This window comes from Cydia fagiglandana, chromosome 11 (genome assembly GCF_963556715.1).
Source record: "Cydia fagiglandana chromosome 11, ilCydFagi1.1, whole genome shotgun sequence".
NCBI classification, from domain to species: Eukaryota; Metazoa; Arthropoda; class Insecta; order Lepidoptera; family Tortricidae; genus Cydia; species Cydia fagiglandana.
In genome coordinates, this window is record NC_085942.1 from 10,219,433 (window position 1) to 10,239,996 (window position 20,564).

The following is a 20,564-nucleotide window of genomic DNA, read 5'->3' on the forward strand; positions in this document are numbered from 1 at the left end:
ATAAATTATAAAGTTCAATTTGATCAAGCACTTCTGTAAATTAAAGGGGTATCCAGACTAGTCAATTTTTCGCCAATCTGATGAAATTGCCTGATCGAATCAGGACGTGCGGACACAAACGCCAATTGGCTCGCCGAATTCAACCGCCGATAACTTAGAGGATATAACCAAATTGTTAATTACTCCGAGGCCGATAATGACCGATATTGCCGATAAAATGAGGTGCGGACGCAAGAATACCAATTTGTGACCGTATTTTCGTATTGGGGCATTTATTTCAATTCAGAGGGCTCAATATCACCATAAATCTAATATTGGTGATTGACGCCAATTACATTTCTGATCAAATCGGTCGATTTGATCATCCCGTCTGGATACCGCTTAAACTTCACTTAAAGCCCCCTTCACACACGCGTACGCGGCTCTTCAACGCGATTCGGGCACGAGTGTGGGAAGGGCTTAACGCTAATAGCATTTTTGATAATTTTTGTTTAGCCCCCTCCAGACTATGCGCGTGAATCGCGGGCGAAGCCGCGAATGCGAGTGTGGAGTCGATTTCGCTGTCTGCGAAAATCGACGCCACACTCGCGTTCGCGGCTTCGCGCCGCGATTCGCGCACGAGTGTGGAGGAGGCTTTTGCCTACCCGGCCGGCTGTCAATGACAAGTGACAAGTGACGGCTCCTACTTCAATGATAATCACTTTTACAATTTTGATTCAAATTAATATATAAATTCCGTTTAAACTAGAAATTTAGAAACATGTCTAAAGAACTTGTTATTTTAACTCCAAATGGCAGAAGACAGAAAGTTCACTGTACTCCAAATACAAGCTTTTTACAGGTTATTATTGTTTATCTGATAGTGCAATGCAATATAATTTAAATGTTCAAAAAATACCATAAATTTAATCGATAAATCTTTACTTAAAGGTTTTAGAAGATGTATGTGAGAAGCAAGGCTTTCAGCCTGATGAATATGGTTTGAAACATTACAATCAGGTTATAGACTTGACGAGTACAATTCGTTGGTCCAATATACCAAACAAAGCTACTTTAGAGATGGTAGAAGCTGAACGATCGCGCCATGAAACTAATGTTACTATCGGATTACAATTTGCGGATGGTACGTATTGTATACAGACTTCCAATAATCAATTACTTAAAAAACTTACTTTCTGTAACTGGCCACCAATTTTGTTTCGATGTGATGGGAATACTTAACACATTCACTGCCATTTCGTGCTAAAAGGTTAGTCTCTCTCTCTTTAGCCTTTTTCTACCCTTCGGGTGTATCTTATATAATATAAGCTGTAATGTTAATAGGTGAAAGAAGAACAGCGGATTTTGCACCCAACACGTCACTGTTTGATCTTCTCAATTCAATGGCACCCGAAGAGTTCAAGGCATTAACACATCCAACTATTCTCTACATGCGACATGAAATTACTGGGGTATCTGCACTCAAAGAAAAGACACTGCGCCAACTGGGGCTAATAGGGGGTAGAGCTATTCTGAGACTGTTGAACAAAGCAGAGAATGCTACGTAAGTATTACTGTTTTAATATGTATATTATTACTTACTTTCTGGAACCAACTGACGATCATTGCACTTTCACATTTATATTATTACAAAACTAAATTGAAATTCAATATTAACTAAAAGTTTAATCAACCTAGTACAATCTGCAACCACTCCTTGTTGTAACACACATACATGATTTTTCTAAAACTGTTTTCAAAATAATGTGGTGCAGTATTCACATGAGTAGAAACATTTATTTATTTGAGAAAAAAATGAACTCTTATATTTTATGACCACTTGGCCAGACCTATATGAATACAATGTTACACAGGCAAGCAAATGTCTCAACTGTGTACCGGAGACCATTTCCACCTAAAGAGGAGAAAGAGACCCAAGAAAGGAAGCAATCTATTCCAGTAGACAACAATACTGCTGGACCATCTAATACACAGCCCTCCAACATACAGAAAACTGCCTATACAAAGAGTATAAACCCGATTGATTTAATTAAAAAAGAGAAAGTAGAAAAACAAAAGGTAGAAACTGAAATAGTTGAAGCCAAGCCTCCTCCAAAAGATATTGAGCCAATGGAAGTAGAAGAAATAGAGACTAAAACCAACAGCTCAACATCTGTGTCCTCACAAAACTTAGAAAGAAGACTGATGATAGAAGAAGAAGTTACATTCGTGAGTACATATTTTTATAGCTACTAAACGCCATTTCTTTATTTGATTGAATATTTAGTACTAACTGATGGCTATAGATAGGGATTATCTGTAACTCCTAAGGCCTAGCCAATCAAGAAATAAAATACAAAATGTGCCCGTGAAAGTTGATTCTATGGCATAGGGAATAGAGTTGATTTTTCTTTATTTGAAAATTTTACTAAACAAAGACATGCAACTCTGTTCTTTTTGAAAATGATTGCGTAGGGCATTGAGCAGAAAATCTCTTCTGATAAAAATGGCTAATTAAAAATTGTGATTTTCTGGTTCATCTTGCTTTAATCCTACGTAATTTTGCCTCTCTCTCTCTCTCTCTCTCTCTCTCTCTCTCTCTCTCTCTCTCTCTCTTTAGCCTTTTTCTACCCTTCGGGTGTAGGCCTCCTTCATTTTACGCCATTGGTCACGGTCTTTTGCAACCTGGAGCCACTTCTTCCCCGCAGTCCTTTTGATGTCGTCGTCCCAACGCATCTTTGGTCTACTTTGGGGACGCTCTTCCCCCCATGGTCGCCACTCGAGTAGTCGTTTACTCCACGAGTCGGTCTTTCTTGCTATATGACCCGCCCATTCCCATTTCAAATTTGCTACGCGTTTTACAACATCCGTGACCTTGCTCTGCTGTCTCAGCCACTTGTTTGTTTGTTTTTGCCATAGGGTTTTATTCAGTTACTAATCACATATAATAATTATTTTTCAGTTGGGCTCACAAAAAGCCATTGTTTTCACACCAAAAGACGAGCAAGAGGAATTGGATGACCTGCCTGATGATTTCTATGAGTTGTCAGTTGAGGAGGTGCGAAGACTGTTCAGGGATCTTCAGCAAAACCGTTTACAGTTAGAAAACACACCGCTACTCACATCTACTAAAAAAGAAGAGATGGCAAAACAGGTTGAGTATTTTATCTTTCCTCATTCGCATGTAAAACAGCCCAGATTTTTGCCTGTTAAATTTTATAAGACCCTGTGCTTAACAACTGTTAATACAACCACTATAAAATAATGGCTCATAGACCCTTCCAAAACACCACTATACTGCAAAACGTAATTCAAGACCAAAAAAAGTAAGAAATGTTGCCACTTTTTTACTAGCGCGTCTTGTATTTATGTACAAATAAGTAAATAAAATTACTTTTTTAAATAGTAGGAGTAAAATTACTAATGAATAAATTATCTTAGCGTGATTATTTATCAAAAGGAATTTACTGTTTTACAAACAAATTATTGCAGTGGCAACAGTGGCGTAGCTAGCATGGGTGGCACCCGGTGCGGAAATTGTGGGTGTCACCCCAAAATTCAATCAAAATTGTAAAATATATTTAAAAAGAGTAATTGTAATTTATGTTAAATAGCTCAAGATTTACTCCATCGCTTTCATTTTACATGATTTTACGAATTTTTATAGGTGGCACTACTGATGTTCACGGTCGGGTGACACCCGGGGCGGACCGCCCCCGCCGCCTCCCCCCTAGCTACGCCACTGAGTGGCAACATTGTATTACTTTTTTTGGTCTTGGATTACGTTTTGCAGTATGGGGAGTATTACTGCAATGTTCTCCCACCAGAGTGCAACACTAGTGCACCCAGTAAACCATAGAGTAACTTATACATACTAGATTATTTTACAGAGTTCAGAACAGAGGTTAGCTCAATATAAAAGTGCAGTGGTCCGGATACAGTTCCCTGACCATGTTATACTTCAAGGCATTTTCTCACCTGATAACACCATTGGGGACGTCTATGAGTTCATCAAGGATTACCTAGAAACTCCGGATAAACCCTTTACTACATGTAAGTTACATTACAATGTTTTTCAAAAACAATTATTAAAATAAAAAAAAATACCTATTGCTACATGTGCCATCAAGGCCGCAAGGGAACAACATTATTTAAACACGTAAAGTAATATGCAATATTGAAGCCGCTATTTTTACGAATAGATGCACTGCACGGCCTTTCTGCGGTAACTTAGGTAGTCAAGCACTAAAGGCCCCAGTACACAATGGGCCATTGCCGGCCACTCCAAGGGACGCATTTATGCGTTAGAGGGAGCAAGTGATATTGCTATCTCATTCTACCGCAAGGCTGCGTCCCTTTGAGTGGCCGGCGATGGCCCATTGTGTACTGGGGCCTTAACGTACCTATGACAATTTAGATGGGTATGCAAGCTTAGCACGCCAAAATAAGTTTCTAATTAATACACTTAGCAAAGGAGGGATATTCTATCTCCAGCGTTTGCCAAGCCTACTGAGAGAGAAGGTCCACAACGGCACCTCAAATAGATTTTAAGATCCACGGTTTGGTAATGAAACGTATACTGTACCCTATATCCTTTGCATAAGATATCTTTTACAATAACAATCAATTACTTTTGATGAGTCTTATTAAACAGGCATGATTAGGATAAATTATTACCTGTTTTCAGTTGTTACTCCACTGAAAGAAACCTTAGATCCAAACATGACATTACTTAAAGCGAAATTCGTCCCGTGCGTCCACATGCATTTCAAATGGCTGGAGGAAGAGGCGAATCCGAAGTACCTTAAGAAAGAAGTATATTTAAAGAAGACTGCGAGTGATGCCGCCAGCATACTAGCTTCCAAGTACCGGTAAGTTAAACATCTGCATCTTGTAAAAAAAAAACCTAGTTGTTGTTCTAAGAAATCTGTATCTACCTTTTTTTGTCGTTCGCTTATCCCATTAACGTAAATCGTATACTTATCTCAGGACTGGTCTTAAGGGCAATAAGAATGGGGCCAGTACAGCGGTGTGACACCGCTACAATGCATTGGTTGATGAGTCCACATCACGCGCGCGATTGGTCGCAACTAGTTGCGTTAGACTGCACGATTGGCTCGAATTCGTGAGTGATACCGCTGAACTAGTACCATTTTGCAACGACTAGGCGCTCTTGGTGCCCCGAGAATAGAATAGATTGTACTACCTCTAATGGATCTGTTGACTGTGCATTGTAGTAATAACTAGATATGCCCCGAATAGTTAATTTGGCCGAATACCGAATATTGGGCCCCTCTCTCGGCAGAATACCGAATATTCGGCATGACATGCGAACATTTTGAGTCACAAATGTCACAATTATTATGAAAACTGGGGGCCGATTTTTGAATTTCGACCACTCGATTTCGTGATTTAAATTCTACTAGTAGAATTGAAATCAGTGGTCAATACCAATAGATTCCAAATTTCACTCGCTCGTATTTCAAAAATTTGCATTTCTCCGTTTTCCACCGATTTTCGAGTGACGAAATCGAGCGATCGAAATTCAAAAATTGGCCCCCTATTCGCCAACAAAGCACAACGCTTGCTAAGATATATTTTTATGTTGAACAGAATTAATGAATGTAGTTAGAGTCAAGCAAATCAGACCCATGATAAAAATAAAATATTTTGTAATCAACAAATGCTCAAAAACGTAACTTCGTGTCTAAGTACTTTCCAAGAAACATTTTAAATATTAAATATGCCTAGTGTTTGATTATTAGGGTTCCGTGCCTCAAAAGGAAAAAACGGAACCCTTATAGGATCACTCGTGCGTCTGTCTGTCCGTCTGTCACAGCCTATGTTCTTGGAAACTGCTGGACCAATTAAGTTGAAATTTGGTACACATATTCGTGACCCAAAGATGGGCATGTTTTCTTTTATAATTTTAAAATACAATAGGTTCGAAGTTATTTAAGAAAATAGCCAAAAAATGACCCCCCCCCCCCCTTTATCTTCGAACCTACAGGGTCTAAAATTTTGAAAAAATACACAAACAAAATAGTTCTTTACCTAGAGATGACAGGAAAACCTATTAGAAATGTGCAGTCAAGCGTGAGTCGGACTTAAGTACGGAACCCTAGAAACGCGAGTCCGACTCGCACTTGGCCGGTTTTTTTTTTAAAGTGACCGAATAGGCCGAATACCGAATAGTTGCCGAATATTCGTGGCTTTTCTAGTAATAACTTTTTTTTTACAGAGCACCTAATAGAAGGAAACCATCTTCATCCAACCCCAGTACATCTAATGCTGGAGCATCGTCGTCGAAAAATAGCAAAGTGCCGAAATGGTTCAAACAATAACCAAATTAAGCCATACTTACCTGGGTTCCGTTTTTTGGTTTGACTTCATGTAAACGGAACACATGAGAGTCTGTCTGTTTGTTTTAATTTTTAAATCAATAGGTATGTTATATTATATGTGATAAAAGGGGGCATAGCATACCTGTTTTATACAATAAATGAATAATATTCACATTGGTATTCGATTTTATTTAGTATAATTTATAAATTGTTCTACCCTGCACTGCATCCATAGTATTTTTATACATGTCATTATCTTTGCTCTTGCTTCTAAACTAAAAGGCAATTTGGATAAATGAGTAAAGCTCAACGCAGATGGCGATGCAATAGAATAGGTTCCAACTGAGCTTTCATATAAAATATTAATTACTAATTTCTTGATTAGTATTAATTTAAAAACATGAGAAACACACATTGGAATTGGAAAACAAATCATAAAATACAGACAGATAGATAACCATCAGTTGAAACCTATATTTGCCATTGAACTATTATTACTACGTATAGAACCGTTACAGAGAGCCAGTATTCTGTGCCATTAGTTGTCGGCAGACAACAAACTATGGAAGCGGAGCGGGAATCTCGCGATATAAGCGCGTAAGCGCCATGAACTTCACGGCGCTTACAACGTTTTGGTCGTGTGGTTCACGCCCCGATTGCGACAGTTTTATTGTTTGGTATGCCTTCTCTATATGAAGTAAAAATAAGTCAATGTATCAAGCACCGGTTTAAGGCGGCAGGTATAGCAGCGTAGCTAATAGCAAGTGATTTTTCGGCTGGAGTGAAAAAAGGTCACCTGATATTAGCTCAACTATACAGTGGAAACTTTCCACTGTCCACTCCACCACTCCACTTTCCACTGGAAAGGAACAACAATAACACGAATGTCAAGGGAAACTCCAAAGAATTTAATATTCTTCTTTATGAGCATACCTATTTGTGACTTTCCATGCCTAAAGCGTTCTTATGCACATGGGAGCATAAGTTAATAGATGTCGCATTATTGTGGTTCCATCAGTGTATTTAAAAAATACGTCAATGAGAACAGGGTGTCACGTAAAACTTTGAAATAATTCATAGTTTACAATGAGTATGATTTTAGTACCTAATTATCAATATAAAACAGCATATAATTCACATACCTAATAAAGTGTAGGTATATGTTTACGGTTACTGAAACAGTACTTTAGAACGTTGTCATAGTAAGTAAACTGCAATTTGAACAATTTACATTCACGAAAGCAAAATCTTAATTTGAAAACGACTTTAATGTGAAGTTTTCTTACAATGGAAATTGGGCCAGAACTTACTCTTACAAAAGGGATATAAGTATGTACATAATATCATATCCTTCACAAAGATAATTTAAATACAACATTTTTTTTGTACTTACATTCCCCAAATTAAAATTGGATTACTTTATTACAATTGTATGAAGGACGGTAAGGTTCCCAATTTACATCTAGTTGGTTTAATTTCCAAGTTTTCGCTACTATTTGATTCTGTAACCGATTCTTTATAATATCTATTACCATGATCATTATGTTCCTGGGAAGACTGTTGGTTCAACTTGACTTTACTTTTCCTTTTCTGCGTGCTGCTCGTATTGCTTTTTACTGTATTCTTTTCAAGTTTATATTTAATTAGCTTTTGTTGTGTCAGTTTCTTCAAAATAAGCTTTCGGTTTTTATCTATGTTTAAACGTTTAGAAACATGTCTATTCAAACATTTGTCACCCTTTTCACAATAGCCTCTCATAAAATCAAGGCATATTTTGGCTTTTTCATTCAATTTCACGTGAAGATAAGGACAACCATCTTTGGTACACATTCCTTTTAGATAAAAGTAGCAAGTCGGCATTTTTTTATCAGAGAGTTCATGTGACAGTAAGCAATCGTTGTTATGACACACACCATTAAGAAATTTCCTACATATTGACACATGCTTCTTATCATGAAGAAACTCGCATTTTCCGTATGATTTTCGTAGGCATTTTCCATATTTGCGGAACTGTGGGCATGGAATATTGTTTTTCTTGTATGCACTAGCAGCTTTGACTCTTGTTCTTATTATTTTCTTAGGAGTAGTGGACGTCTGCCTCTTGAGATGTGGCTTGCCTACACCGAGTGGGGATCTGACAAGTTTGTACCTATTTGTATTTTTGGTGGGGGTTTTGGAAATAACTTTATGGTTGTTGATAGTCCTTATCAAAGACTTTTGATTGTTAGAAACTTTAAAAGGTGTTACTTTTACAGCTGGTTTTACAAAGTCAAGGTTCTTTTTTACATCAGTTAGTTTAATAGATTTGTATTTGCTAATTTTTATTGTACTTGTATGTGGTTTCGTAATATTAGTTACTGGCTCCTCATGTTTCTTTAACCTCACGAATGAATAACGAGATTGGGTGTGGTAGGGTTGTTGTGGAACTAAACTGGTTTGAATGGAGTATGCAGTCAACAAGTTACTGCTATCTATGAGTGGGCTTGGCTTAATATTACAATTCGTAATGTAATGACTATTATTGTTATTTACAGACAGATCTGGTTTGTCCACTCTATTGGGTCTACCAAAATTAGGATTTGCTTTGTTGTTTTGAACTGAGCTTTGAGATGTATGTCTAGCGGGTGCAGCAACTGTTGCTATCAATGTGTTACTACTGTCCATGAGGGGGCTTGGCTTCACATAAGACTGTGGATTATTAACATACTGAATTTGGTGACTGTTGGTTCCATTTGGTCTAACAAAATTAGGATTTATATAAATTTTTGGCTTAGGCAATGGTTGCACATTATTTAAGTGTTGATAGAAGTTTGGATTAACATGCATGACAGGCACATTCCCCACAGGAACATTACCACTTGGCCTCTTATTAAAATTAGGATTTATAAACACTTTGTTTCTTCCTTGTTCCATTGTTCTTTCACTGTAAAGCAAATTGATAAAATTTGTTCCCTATCTTGCAATTTACCTTGTCCACTGTTATAGTTTTAAGACACTTTTCAACTTCTTGATAAAGAATATTATTTAAATTGTCTAAAACACTGGTTAGTTCTGCTTTCTTGTCACCATTAGCCCAGAGTATACTCATATGAAGTGATGGATCCTGAAAATCATAAATGTATACATATAAATATTTATCTACATAATTACAAAAGACAATGTTTTAAAATACATACATCATAAAAAGTTGGCAGCTTATAATCAGCAAGAATGTCATCCACCTTGTCCACAATTTTTAGCAGAAACTTGTTACTGAAGTGATCAACTGCTAAAGACACAAATGTTCTGTTCTTTTCCTCGTTGCAATATATCTTCACACTTTCAAAACCCAAATCAAAGCTGTAATAACAAATATTTATAAACAACCATTATTTTAAACACAAAATTATCCTAGAAATTCATAAAACTATACCTGTCTGTATCATCAACTGCATTTTGCAACGACTTGGTAAATGGAGTTATCAGATGATACATCAAAGTCACAGTTCTTGATAAGCTTATATGGAAATCATCACACACATGCAAATCACTGGTAGGACATTCGGCTATAAATCTACTTATTAGTGGTGCCAAATTTTCTTCCTCGGGATCTGAAATTATAATGTATATAAAAATAAACATTGTTTATTGCAATCAATTCGATTAAATATCAATTATTTGCAAGCAATATAATTGGTGAAACCATATAAGCTGATTGACAAAAGTTAGTCGAGTCTATTATTTCATTAGATTTTAAAATGGTTACATACATCTTATATAAACATAGGATGCCCAGTTTCCTCTTTTATGTGGAAAGGATCGAGTGCGTCCTTTATGCAGGTCGGGGTCATCTACGTGGTCCTCTGTCCCGACCACTGGGACATTCCCCAAATTTGGTGTAGGTAACTTTAACCTGAAAATTATAATTTATTCACTTACAAAATGTAAAAACCTTTTTCCGATAATTATTTAATCTTGTCACATTTAATTTAATCAAAAGACATTAAGATTGTTTACGTTATTAATGTTATTACGTACTTCTTGGCGCTTACGATATTGTCCTTCGTATATGCGTCACTGTCTTCTGAACTGGATCCGTAATCACCAATATAAGACAAACCAGACATGGGAGCTCATCTAAGTTATATTTATTTCTATATTCTCATTACGACGCAGTGCAAATACTCACTGTAATATATAATTTTCTTGAGATTAAAATAAATTCAATAAAAATATAATAGTGTTTTCTCTTTGGTGTTCACTGTTCATTCATCTTGAAAATCTTGAAATGTCATTGTCAAATCAATTTTTTTTTTACAGATAACAAATATCAAAAGGATACAAGGATACGCAACAAGATAAGCAAATAAAGGGCATATAGCCACTACAAACATACTAATGCTTGGTGAGTACACACGAGTAGCTAGTGTAACCGGCGCCTAATATTGTTCCAGCTACATGCATCGTATAAAAGCACCATTACACAAATATATTTTTTTAAAGTCCATTCCAATAGAACTTGCAAACTATGTCAACAAACCGCCATATTGAAATTGTCTCTGAATGATGAATTTGCTAGTGATGGGCAAGAGTCTTACTTAGTCCTTTACTTAAGGCCGTAACACACTATCGCACTGCATCACGAACTTGGTGCGTCGCATCCATAAGTGAGAGCGAGAAACAGATATCTCTTAAATTCAATAACAAAGAAGTAAGATACGCGTACATGCCAAGAAAAACAGTGAACGAGTAAAATAATATTGAAACCGTCAATCATTCAACAGTCATTATTTTGTCAAATGTAGGGTAGATTTTTATTTATGAACAGTCCAAAACTACCAGCACCTCTAGCACAACTGGCCGCGACAGGCGCGAGAAGTGACAGATCGGCGCGACTTGGCGGCTTGTCGCGTGTTGGCAGCACAACTCACGCGCGAGAGCCGCGACAAACTCGCGATCAGGTGTCACTGTCAGAAAATGACAACGATCGCGACTTTGAACTAAAATCCGTAGCACAACTGCCTATTTAGAGACAAAATATTCTCTCGTCTTTATGTCAATCCGCGAGTCGAAGTCTACGCGACTTTATAACGCGACACGCTCTCGCGGGTGGTTTGCTTGTACTTTTTTAACTAAACTCATGATAATTATAACTTAAAAACAAGTTTCATATATTATGTAATAATATAATTTGTATAATTACTTATTGCCCTAAGGAATAAGGAAGTGTGGAACAGTCACTACATGCGCTTTACGCACTCTTCTATCGATGATTATGCACGGTGATACCTACAAGTACCACAACACACCCATCATGTTTACAACTTTAATTTCAAACAGCTAGCATGTAGGTACTCAATTAAGTAAATAGCTACATATGTATGATTTTTAAATTTCAATTCAGGTTCGTAAGTTTATAAAAGTAATCCTAAGACTTCCTTACACAAAACTTTCATCAACCTAACAACGGAGCCCGCTTGCTTGTACATAAACGTAGCCGATGAGGTGGGTAGGTACAAATGTTCAAAACAAACTATCCAACTTATTAAGTAAGCCTTAGTCTTAGTAGTAATATTTAGGATCACGGTTAGATGTCTAATTTCAACAATCTCTTACTATTTAGGTACCGTTTGGAACCTTCCTCGACTTCAACAAAACATACCTACATGTGGCCTGTGCCCGCAGTATCGTACATGTAATACGTGGCTATAACAGGATCATGTCCGGCTCAAAATCATGCTTTGTATGAAATATTATCAGTCATCACCCACTAAACCATTCCATCCCCTGCCAACACCATACCGTGACGTGACTGGACCGAGCCGACCAACAATAATTTGAAGGAGTCGTTACGCTCATGTCATAGTCTGCGTAGCATAGGTACGGTTATCATATTGAAACTCCTCTAGATCATACCCGTGTTCTAGATGTTTCACTTCATGTTTGACAGAGCCTGATACGATCATGCTATGATACGTTGTTGTCAGCATTAGGTATAAAGTGGGCCTTGGGGAGCTAATCATGGCTTCTAGGAGTTCTAGGTACCTACCTACTTTATTTTTGTTTCTTTTCAGGTAAAAATACAGGAGAGAAAAAAAAACAATATTTAAATTAATAATATATTGCTTTGCCTTATATATTCTTGCAATATTCGACTTATTATTAAACCTAATATATATTAACATCTAGAACCACAATAGAGAAATTGTAAGAATCTTCTTTATTACCCTTGAAAAGTATTGTCTCTCTTCCTTTTTCTTCGACATGCGGCGTAGGATAATTAAATATCACCCTGGAAAAAAAATTGGTTTGTATTGTAAACAAAACAATAAAATATGGTCATGACTTCATCGAGGACTATGAAATAAGCTTTTCATATCAATTTGTCAAATCATAAACAGTTACACAGTACACACACACACATGCCAATCCATTATTGGCACAAGAAAAACTATATGAAACTTATTTGAGAGTTACTGCGGCAGCTTAGATAGGTATGCCATAACCATTAGGGTTATTATTAATAGTTCACTTCCTCGGTGGTGTTCTTAAAGCTAAAGCGCTTCTCAGATCTTAGTTAATTTAGAAAAGGGGACAGCTCCATGTTTGAAACCTACAAGCTTGCCTAGTGTGTTTCTTTTCCTGACTCTCCACTTCGGGTCCCGTTGGCACGTTCCTGTTAACAATATTTTCCTTTGGGTGCTGGGATATCAATCGTGTCTAGGATAATGCTGAACTTATTCTGAAAAAAAAAAAACACTATTTACAACAGGAATATGAGAACAAAACCAATAATAGCAATTCCATTAATTATAGTTACTTACAAAAATATTTTATTTAAAAGGTTTATTAAACATAAATTTTTAAACAATATATATTTTAAGGAATATTATCAATATTAAGTATATAAGGCTCTATTACTTACATTTTTTTCATATTTTTCCCGTAATTAAATGTTGACAAAATTTGGAAGTTCCTTGACTTTGACAGGAAAAACTTAACCATCGACAAAAAACCAGATTTTTTACCACCAAAGAACGAATGATTTAGCGCATCCCTGGTTTCCGATTCAGTGTTGCCACTTGCAAATATCGATTTGTTTAGACTTTGATTTCGCCGGGTAACACTGACGAGTCGCGCCGCGACTTTGAGTTCTCTACGCGGCTGTTGCAGTCGCGGGTACAAGTTATGCTACGGAAATCGACAGATTTGACAGCCGCGGGAATGGCGACTCGAGTCGCGGTCTAAGTCGCGGATGCAAGATGTGCTAGAGGTGCAGTTATAATTTTCCGTAGTTTAATAATAATGTTTAAAAATGGTGCGAAAGAATAGAAAAAGGTTATTTAAAAAAAAGGAATTAAAACGATTAATCTGAGTTTACATATTTATTGAAATTTAAAATTGTCAAACTACCGCGTAGTGTATATAACCGCGTTGGCAGGTACAGACCGTGAGTCGCGTAGTGTGTAGCGGCTTTACGAGTATATCACCAACTTTAGTCACAACACTACCCATCATAGACAATTGTAGAATGTAAAAGAAACAAAAATGTCATTACATCAGGGCCTAATAACCTAACTTATGAAACCATTTTAAACTTTTAATGAAATATCCAAGATACAGTTATATATTGTTGTATTTTACGGTAACGACCGCTTTAATAGTGTATAGTGTATGTGTTTCAATGGTGTTTGATGAGATGTTGTGAAAATTCAAGGAAAAACAGTGACAAAACAAAGTTACGTTTTTGTTACTTTGTTTACAAAGTTAGCAAGTTCTATTGGAATGGACTTTACTTTTCTTATCTATACCTCCCCAGAGAGATCAATGTAGAAAACAACATTTTCATTATTTGTCTCTCTACGTTCTGACTCAAGTGATAGAGAGACATACCACATAATTTCAACCTTCGACGTTTGCGGTAGGGCCCCAAAGATCTGTCATTGTCATTCGCATTCAATTCGGTTTATTGATGTGCTCAGAGGTTATAATTGTTTTGTTGTGAAATAAAACTTTATGGCATTAAGCTAAAGAGATGACACAAATTAATGGAGCTAAAGTCGTACCGCTACTCGAGGATTCTGTTGAGTGTTTATTCTTTTCGGTGAATTCAGCAGATAATTTTAATTGGGGTGCTTTGTGTTTGCAGTTAAACACTGCCATAAAAAACTTATCTGCTAATTATATTTGGCACAGGGATGAATTCAGAGTTCATAAACCGATTGAATATGCTACCAAAGAGGGTAAGTATTAGTAATTATGCTACATTGATAATATAAATCTTTAAGTGTACTACATTATCAGTGTAGATTCTGTGCGGGAAGAGAAGAGTCGTAGAATGTATGGGCTCCCTTACATTCTAAGACTTCTCTTTCCCCACAGACTCTAACAGTTATTATATTTTCTCCTTGTATTCCTTTCAGATATACCTGAACACCTTGCTAGCATCACATGTTTCGGTGATAACATTGAGGATGAGTGGTTTATTGTGTACCTGGTACTAGAACTAAGTAAAAAATTCAAGAATATAATAGTACAAGTTCGAGATGATGATGGAGAATTCTTGCTCATTGAAGCTGCAGATTACTTACCTTCATGGGCAAATCCTGATAGTACAGAGAATAGAGTAAGTTCTTATTATTATTTCTATATTTAATTTAACATTATACAAGTAGTGTTGAAAAGGCAGTTTAGGTAGTTCAGCAGATTAGTGGAAACAATTTATATATTTTTGCCTACAATTTAATTTATGTAAAATACTTAAATATTTATTAGACATTTCTTAAGAATTGGATAGGCATTGGATCTTTGTTTTATGGAGTTGAAATTTTTATAAAAGTTATTGAAAATGAATTGGGTTTGAAAATTTAAATACTGTGAGTTGTAGATCAGCTCAATGACACCATATTATTGTATTTACATGTTTTACAACTTGCATAGTAGCTTGCCCACGCAGAGTAATGGGCCTTTCATCAAATTTGACTTGCAACACCTGTTAAGTTTATTAAAATAAGTAAAAAACATCAACTATGTGTCTTTAATACTGAATAAGTATATAATTTTTGTTTCAGATATTTATTTATCAAGGCCATATTCACATAATACCTCCTAATCTTCAAAGAGGTGCAGACTTAAATTTAAAAGATGCCCTACAGATGATTGCTTGTGCATCCGATAAAACAGTGGCTTCTAATGCAATTCAAACTTCAATTTTAACAAGAATTGGAAATTACCCTGAGAAAATGTATGAGTTATTTCACAGAACTGTGGTTAAGCTACCAGTGGATATTGCTGCATTGATTTCTCTTAAACCTGCTCTTATAGCCCCACTCGTAAATGCATTCTGCAATCATGATGTCCTAGATGCTAAGGCTTGTAAGAACATTGAATATGATGATTGTGTTATTATTGGTACTAAATTTACCAAGTGTTTATATGCCATGCTAATGCATGCTAAGCCACTGAAAAATATTAACTTTAAAGAAATGAATGACAAGAAATGTGTTATAGGTCACAAATTGACTGCAGGTTATCAAATTCTGATGAACAAAACCAATTTAGACATATTTGCATCAAAACAATTTAAAAACTTTATGAGCAAATTGAATGCTAGTGGATATTTTAAAAATAACATTGAAGGCTCTAAAGACTACAATGAGCTATTGAAAAATGCTAAAGAATTTTATTCTGTTATGGAATGCCCTATAAATTCACAAGTGGCAAATGAAATTTCTAACTTGAAATTATCTACAGAATTTGCTCAAACTAGAGAAGCATTGCTACAAAAAAAATCAACTGGAGAAGAATTCAAACTAGATGATGAAGATTGGCTCAAGATTGATCCAGATCAGTTAAATGAACTACTTAACTCAAGATATGGTAAAAAAACTAAATTTAATGATGATGATACTTTGACTGCCAATAATATAACATCAAAATTGTCATCTTTTCTCATGAAAACATCAGATTTTGAGGGTATTGAAACTACTAAAGATGATTCCAATGGAAATGTTGAATTTGATCCAGACGACTTTGTCAACTCCGTTCAGAAGATGTTAGATATGATTGCTATTGGTAAAGAGGCATCTGATAGTGATGAGGATAATTTAAGTAGTGGAGATGATATGGAGCAAGATGAAGAATTAGAAGCCATCAAACAAGAAGGGTTGCAAGATAACAAGACAATATTGCATAATATCATTCAAAGTATGAAAGAAGAAGGATTGTCTGGACCTTCCAGTAATTTAATGAAATCTGTTGGGTTTCAAAAAACAGATTTGTTGGACTCTGATGATGATGAGTAAAGTAAAATTAAACTGTATATTACCTTAACCATACTTTACTCTAACCAACCAATTATGACTCAAAAAAAGCGGCCAAGTGCGAGTCGGACTCGCCCATGAAAAGTTCCGTAGCTGCAAGTAACATAATAAATTTTTGAATTTGAATTTTTTTTTGAATAATAAAATTGCGGTTTACGATTTATGACGTATTAAAAAAAACTACTTACTAGATCTCGTTCAAACCAATTTTCGGTGGAAGTTTGCATGGTAATATACATCTTATTTTTTTTAGTTTTATCATTCTTTTAGTTACAGGGTGTTCCCCCCCCCCCGCACACACACACATTTTACCACTTTGGAAGTGTCTCTCGCGCAAACTATTCAGTTTAGAAAAAATAGGATATTGGAAACCTCAATATCATTTTTGAAAATATATCCATGTAGATACCCCACACGTATGGATTTGATGAAAAAAAATTCGAGTTTCAGTTCTAAGTATGGGGAAGCCACAAAATGTATTGTTTTTTTTCTATTTTTGTGTGAAAATCTTAATGCGGTTCACAGAATACATCTACTTACCAAGTTTCAACAGTATAGTTCTTATAGTTTAGGAAAAAAGTGGCTGTGACATACACGGACAGACAGACATGACGAATCCATAAGGGTTCCGTTTTTTGCCATTTGGCTACGGAATCCTAAAATAAAAATGCGATGTTTATGGAAGTTAGTAAGTAAATATTCTTTATTTCACCAATAATTAATTATACATTATCAAAGTTTATATGGATGATCAACTGTCCCTATGTAAGTAATAAGCACTGGTAAGTACCTGTCAGTTTTACTCACATGTGTCTAAATCGGTTCTGAAACTCGAGGACAAACTGCTAGTTGCGGCACTGGCGGGAAAATTAAAATAGTAGGTATTTCGTCCTTGAAGTCCTCGGTCAGATGTTACCAGAAGGGTTTATTTAGTCCTAGTCAGACCACAAGGTATCGGCAGAGTCAATAAGTAGGACATTCCCTTAGAAACTCTCAAAGTAGTTGTAAAAGCTTTATAACATTGTATTTTAACCGTTTATTACAGCAGAATATGTTTTTTTTTTTGGCTATCGCCACGGAGCGGAGGCATTTGCCAGCATCAGCATATGTTACGAATAGTTTTTAGACTCATACCACTTTTAGATGTCATTTAAGAATGAGGTATTTCAAGTATGTAGTTTAGATTAGATTGGTATCTTATCTATTCGAGTACCATGTATACCTGAAAAAAGACTATATAGTATAGATGGGTCCTGTCATTGTTAATTTTATAGTCACTGTAAATTTACTGCCATCTATCGACACACGACTAAAACTCAAAATGAAAACGCATAAAATTATCAAAATATATATATATATATATATATATATATATATATATATATGGATAAATGATTTTATTATTTTTATTTATTTATTTGGAGAACCAACAGCTATGACAATACCATAGAAATTATAGTGGATACAGAAGTGGTTTTTATATCATTTTGATCCATGTTCATTCACTCATATCTATGAATTAAAATTGTTAAATATGAAACGGTGTCGTTACGCCATCTAGCCGAGCATAGGCTAAAGGTGTGTGCGACATCTATCCGAGAATGACTTTTTCTTAATTTCCGAGGCACGTTTTTTCCTTAGATTTTATTCATCTTATACGAAGTTACATATGTCTTTGATACCTGTATCAGCCTGTATAATCTATTTAAATGTGTTATTAGCTGAAGGCAATGTTTTGCGGCATTATTTGGATTAAAAATGTTCGGTTTGTTTTTGCATTTACGCAAATGTCCCTTAATTTATTTTATTGAATCGTTTTTATGTTTTATGTAACGATGGAGAGGAAAACTAAACTTTATTGTGAAGGTATATTAAAATCCAAAATATATCATTATAACCATACTTTAATTGCCACAGCCCAATGTACAAGATAATACCTTTTCACAACTAATATTTCCTTATAAACTAAAATGCGTGATTATAAAAGTTTTTAAAAATATAAATATCTAAGTAAGTAGGTATACTAGAGCATTATATGTGTCGGCGGCCGATGGTAAGATCAGGCATATCGTGAAATTCCTAGGCATATCGTGAAACGTGAAAATCTTTGACTCGTTCCGAGTCGACGGAGCCCCGCTTCGCATGGCTCCTATTTCTGGGCAGTTTGCCCTTCGGGCATCTGAAGCAACCTAACGAACCTATCCTACCTATTTATTGGTTTAATGTGACCATCGTCAAAACATTACACAGGGACATTACGATCTGCCTAATCTTACGATCGGCCGCCGACATATGCGTTACAAGGAGTATACAACTGCTTACCACTCGTAGGTGGCATTGTATGCTCACTTTTCAAGTGTGCAACAAAATAATAGTACATTAATATAATATTTAGGAAATTCGCAACGATAAATTAAAACACGACCGAAAAGAGTGTTAAATCGACACGAGTTGCGAATTACCTATTCGCACATGTATCGTACAACGTTTTGCAGTACATGTGGCCCTTAAAATTTTCGGCATAGGCACGTAAAGTGCTAATTACTACACTAGTGCGGTAAAGTAGCACCATATGTACTGTAAAAACGTTGCCCTACCCATTAGCCATGAGATATAAATTACAGATGAGCGTGAGCGCCGCCCGCCACCACGATGGTCTCGCCGGTGACATAACTCGCGTCATTCGACGCTAAAAACGCCACAGCCGCAGCTATTTCAGATGGCTTTCCAAATCTCTGCATCGGCACAATTGATAAGCTCTGCTCCTTAGCTGCTTCTGAGCTGGTAATCTGCAATGATTAAAAAAAAAGAATATGGGTCTAAGTTTGATACTATTTAAGACACATAAACACAGGCCACTTGCGTCTTACGTAAGCGAACAACTCGCGAACGCGTAGCGACGCGGCGCGGCGGGCCCAAGGCGTTCGCGTTCGCACCGAGATCGCCCACGTAGGACACTTCTATAGGTATCAAAGGATTGATTCACCCCGCGCCGCATCGCTTCGCTTCGCGTTCGCGTGTTGTTCGTAATCAATAGATATCGTTAGATAATCAATTTTAAAAATCAAGAGTGTTTTATTAAAATGTATATTCTAGGGGACAGGTGGTTATTACTTACAGCTGAAGCAAATTTCGTAGCAACGATGCCTGGTGCGACGCAATTAACTCTTATGTTGTCAGTGACGACTTCCTTTGCGATAGCCTTGGTCAATCCTAGCAATGTTGTCTTACTCACGCTGTATGCACCTAAAGGCTGTAATAAAACATTTTTATTATTATTATAGTACTTTACGTGACTGTTACATAATGAAAGATATTAATAGTCTATATACTCGTATATAGAGTATAGGGGGTTTTTATGAAACGACCCAATAGTCGAGTTTCATAATAACAACACACGGTGTTTTAATGCCTAATTATGTAGGTATGGTTAGATAATGCTTAGTAGACACACATACTCATGTGTTCAGGAACCGCACGTTCCATTTCGAATAAAACGTCACTTCAACGATAGTCGATAATACAGTTGAGGTCAAATCAAATTGGTTTGTTTTTTACATTCGAAATTTGAATGTAATTGTTAACAAAACAGCTCATGTTTAGATATGTTTATGCTGGTCAAAACTTGCCGTTTTTAACGCTTCATAGAGTATTTATGTATGACATATGTGTAGACCGTGTAGACTGTAGATATCGTAGATATATTGTAGATAGCATAGGCTATGGTAGATAGATAAACGTCTTTAATGACCGGGTCAAAATACAATACCACAGAATAAGTAATAGTATTATCATACAGAACGGACACGCACCGCCCCTCCCCGACTCGGATTACCTCGCCCCGCGACTGAGTTCTGACCATGGACTTATAAGATGGACTGCACTGTCACTTTTTTTGCCATACTAAATTGAACTTTATCACCGAGCTAGAAAGACGTTC

At 36.1% G+C, this 20,564-nt stretch overlaps 5 protein-coding genes and 1 long non-coding RNA gene across 7 annotated transcripts in view; 2 read left to right on the forward strand and 4 right to left on the reverse strand.

The window, feature by feature from the left end:
* The window catches only part of LOC134668980 (dehydrogenase/reductase SDR family member 4), a 206,094-nt gene that overhangs the window by 180,267 nt on the left and 5,263 nt on the right, over positions 1-20,564 (reverse strand). Inside the window, exons 5-6 of one of the 2 annotated variants that reach the window (XM_063526495.1) lie at positions 19,743-19,877; positions 19,222-19,413 (exon numbers count right to left, since the gene is read on the reverse strand). In XM_063526495.1, coding sequence (XP_063382565.1) covers positions 19,243-19,413; positions 19,743-19,877 — 306 coding nt within the window. In that variant the 3' untranslated portion in view covers positions 19,222-19,242. Of the gene's footprint in view, positions 1-18,510; positions 19,414-19,742; positions 19,878-20,564 lie in introns of those variants that run through there. The other variant, XM_063526494.1, reaches the window with a different exon arrangement.
* Positions 673-6,462, forward strand: LOC134668918 (tether containing UBX domain for GLUT4). Its single transcript, XM_063526421.1, has 8 exons — positions 673-841; positions 931-1,123; positions 1,324-1,543; positions 1,854-2,208; positions 2,942-3,133; positions 3,870-4,032; positions 4,667-4,850; positions 6,221-6,462. Exons 1-8 carry the CDS (start codon positions 761-763, stop codon positions 6,321-6,323), a joined length of 1,491 nt encoding a protein of 496 aa, XP_063382491.1. The 5' UTR covers positions 673-760; the 3' UTR covers positions 6,324-6,462.
* LOC134668919 (uncharacterized) lies at positions 6,492-9,236 on the reverse strand. Its single transcript, XM_063526422.1, has one exon. The coding sequence runs from the start codon at positions 9,234-9,236 to the stop codon at positions 7,746-7,748; it is 1,491 nt and encodes a 496-aa protein (XP_063382492.1). The 3' UTR covers positions 6,492-7,745.
* LOC134668920 (U6 snRNA phosphodiesterase 1) lies at positions 9,199-10,570 on the reverse strand. Its single transcript, XM_063526423.1, has 5 exons — positions 10,341-10,570; positions 10,073-10,215; positions 9,736-9,913; positions 9,500-9,662; positions 9,199-9,426 (listed from the first exon to the last, which is right to left on the reverse strand). The coding sequence occupies exons 1-5, from the start codon at positions 10,427-10,429 to the stop codon at positions 9,244-9,246; spliced, it is 756 nt and encodes a 251-aa protein (XP_063382493.1). The 5' UTR covers positions 10,430-10,570; the 3' UTR covers positions 9,199-9,243.
* Positions 11,143-13,561, reverse strand: LOC134668532 (uncharacterized). The gene is made up of 3 exons (XR_010098792.1): positions 13,228-13,561; positions 12,920-13,044; positions 11,143-12,594 (listed from the first exon to the last, which is right to left on the reverse strand). It is a non-coding gene; the product is annotated as an uncharacterized LOC134668532 (long non-coding RNA).
* LOC134668969 (protein ecdysoneless homolog) lies at positions 14,257-16,785 on the forward strand. The gene is made up of 3 exons (XM_063526481.1): positions 14,257-14,545; positions 14,726-14,928; positions 15,374-16,785. Exons 1-3 carry the CDS (start codon positions 14,338-14,340, stop codon positions 16,604-16,606), a joined length of 1,644 nt encoding a protein of 547 aa, XP_063382551.1. The 5' UTR covers positions 14,257-14,337; the 3' UTR covers positions 16,607-16,785.

Bases quoted from the DNA above. Each gene is read 5' to 3' on its own strand.
- LOC134668918 (XM_063526421.1), top strand. From the start codon at position 761: ATGTCTAAAGAACTTGTTATTTTAACTCCAAATGGCAGAAGACAGAAA. The intron at 3,134-3,869 runs GTTGAGTATTTT...ATTATTTTACAG, and splicing joins AAGAAGAGATGGCAAAACAG to AGTTCAGAACAGAGGTTAGC. The intron at 4,033-4,666 runs GTAAGTTACATT...ACCTGTTTTCAG, and splicing joins GGATAAACCCTTTACTACAT to TTGTTACTCCACTGAAAGAA.
- LOC134668919 (XM_063526422.1), bottom strand. From the start codon at position 9,236: ATGGAACAAGGAAGAAACAAAGTGTTTATAAATCCTAATTTTAATAAG.
- LOC134668920 (XM_063526423.1), bottom strand. From the start codon at position 10,429: ATGTCTGGTTTGTCTTATATTGGTGATTACGGATCCAGTTCAGAAGAC. The intron at 10,216-10,340 runs GTACGTAATAAC...TATAATTTTCAG, and splicing joins AATATCGTAAGCGCCAAGAA to GTTAAAGTTACCTACACCAA. The intron at 9,663-9,735 runs GTATAGTTTTAT...TTGTTATTACAG, and splicing joins GCAGTTGATGATACAGACAG to CTTTGATTTGGGTTTTGAAA.
- LOC134668969 (XM_063526481.1), top strand. From the start codon at position 14,338: ATGACACAAATTAATGGAGCTAAAGTCGTACCGCTACTCGAGGATTCT. The intron at 14,546-14,725 runs GTAAGTATTAGT...TATTCCTTTCAG, and splicing joins TGAATATGCTACCAAAGAGG to ATATACCTGAACACCTTGCT. The intron at 14,929-15,373 runs GTAAGTTCTTAT...TTTTTGTTTCAG, and splicing joins CTGATAGTACAGAGAATAGA to ATATTTATTTATCAAGGCCA.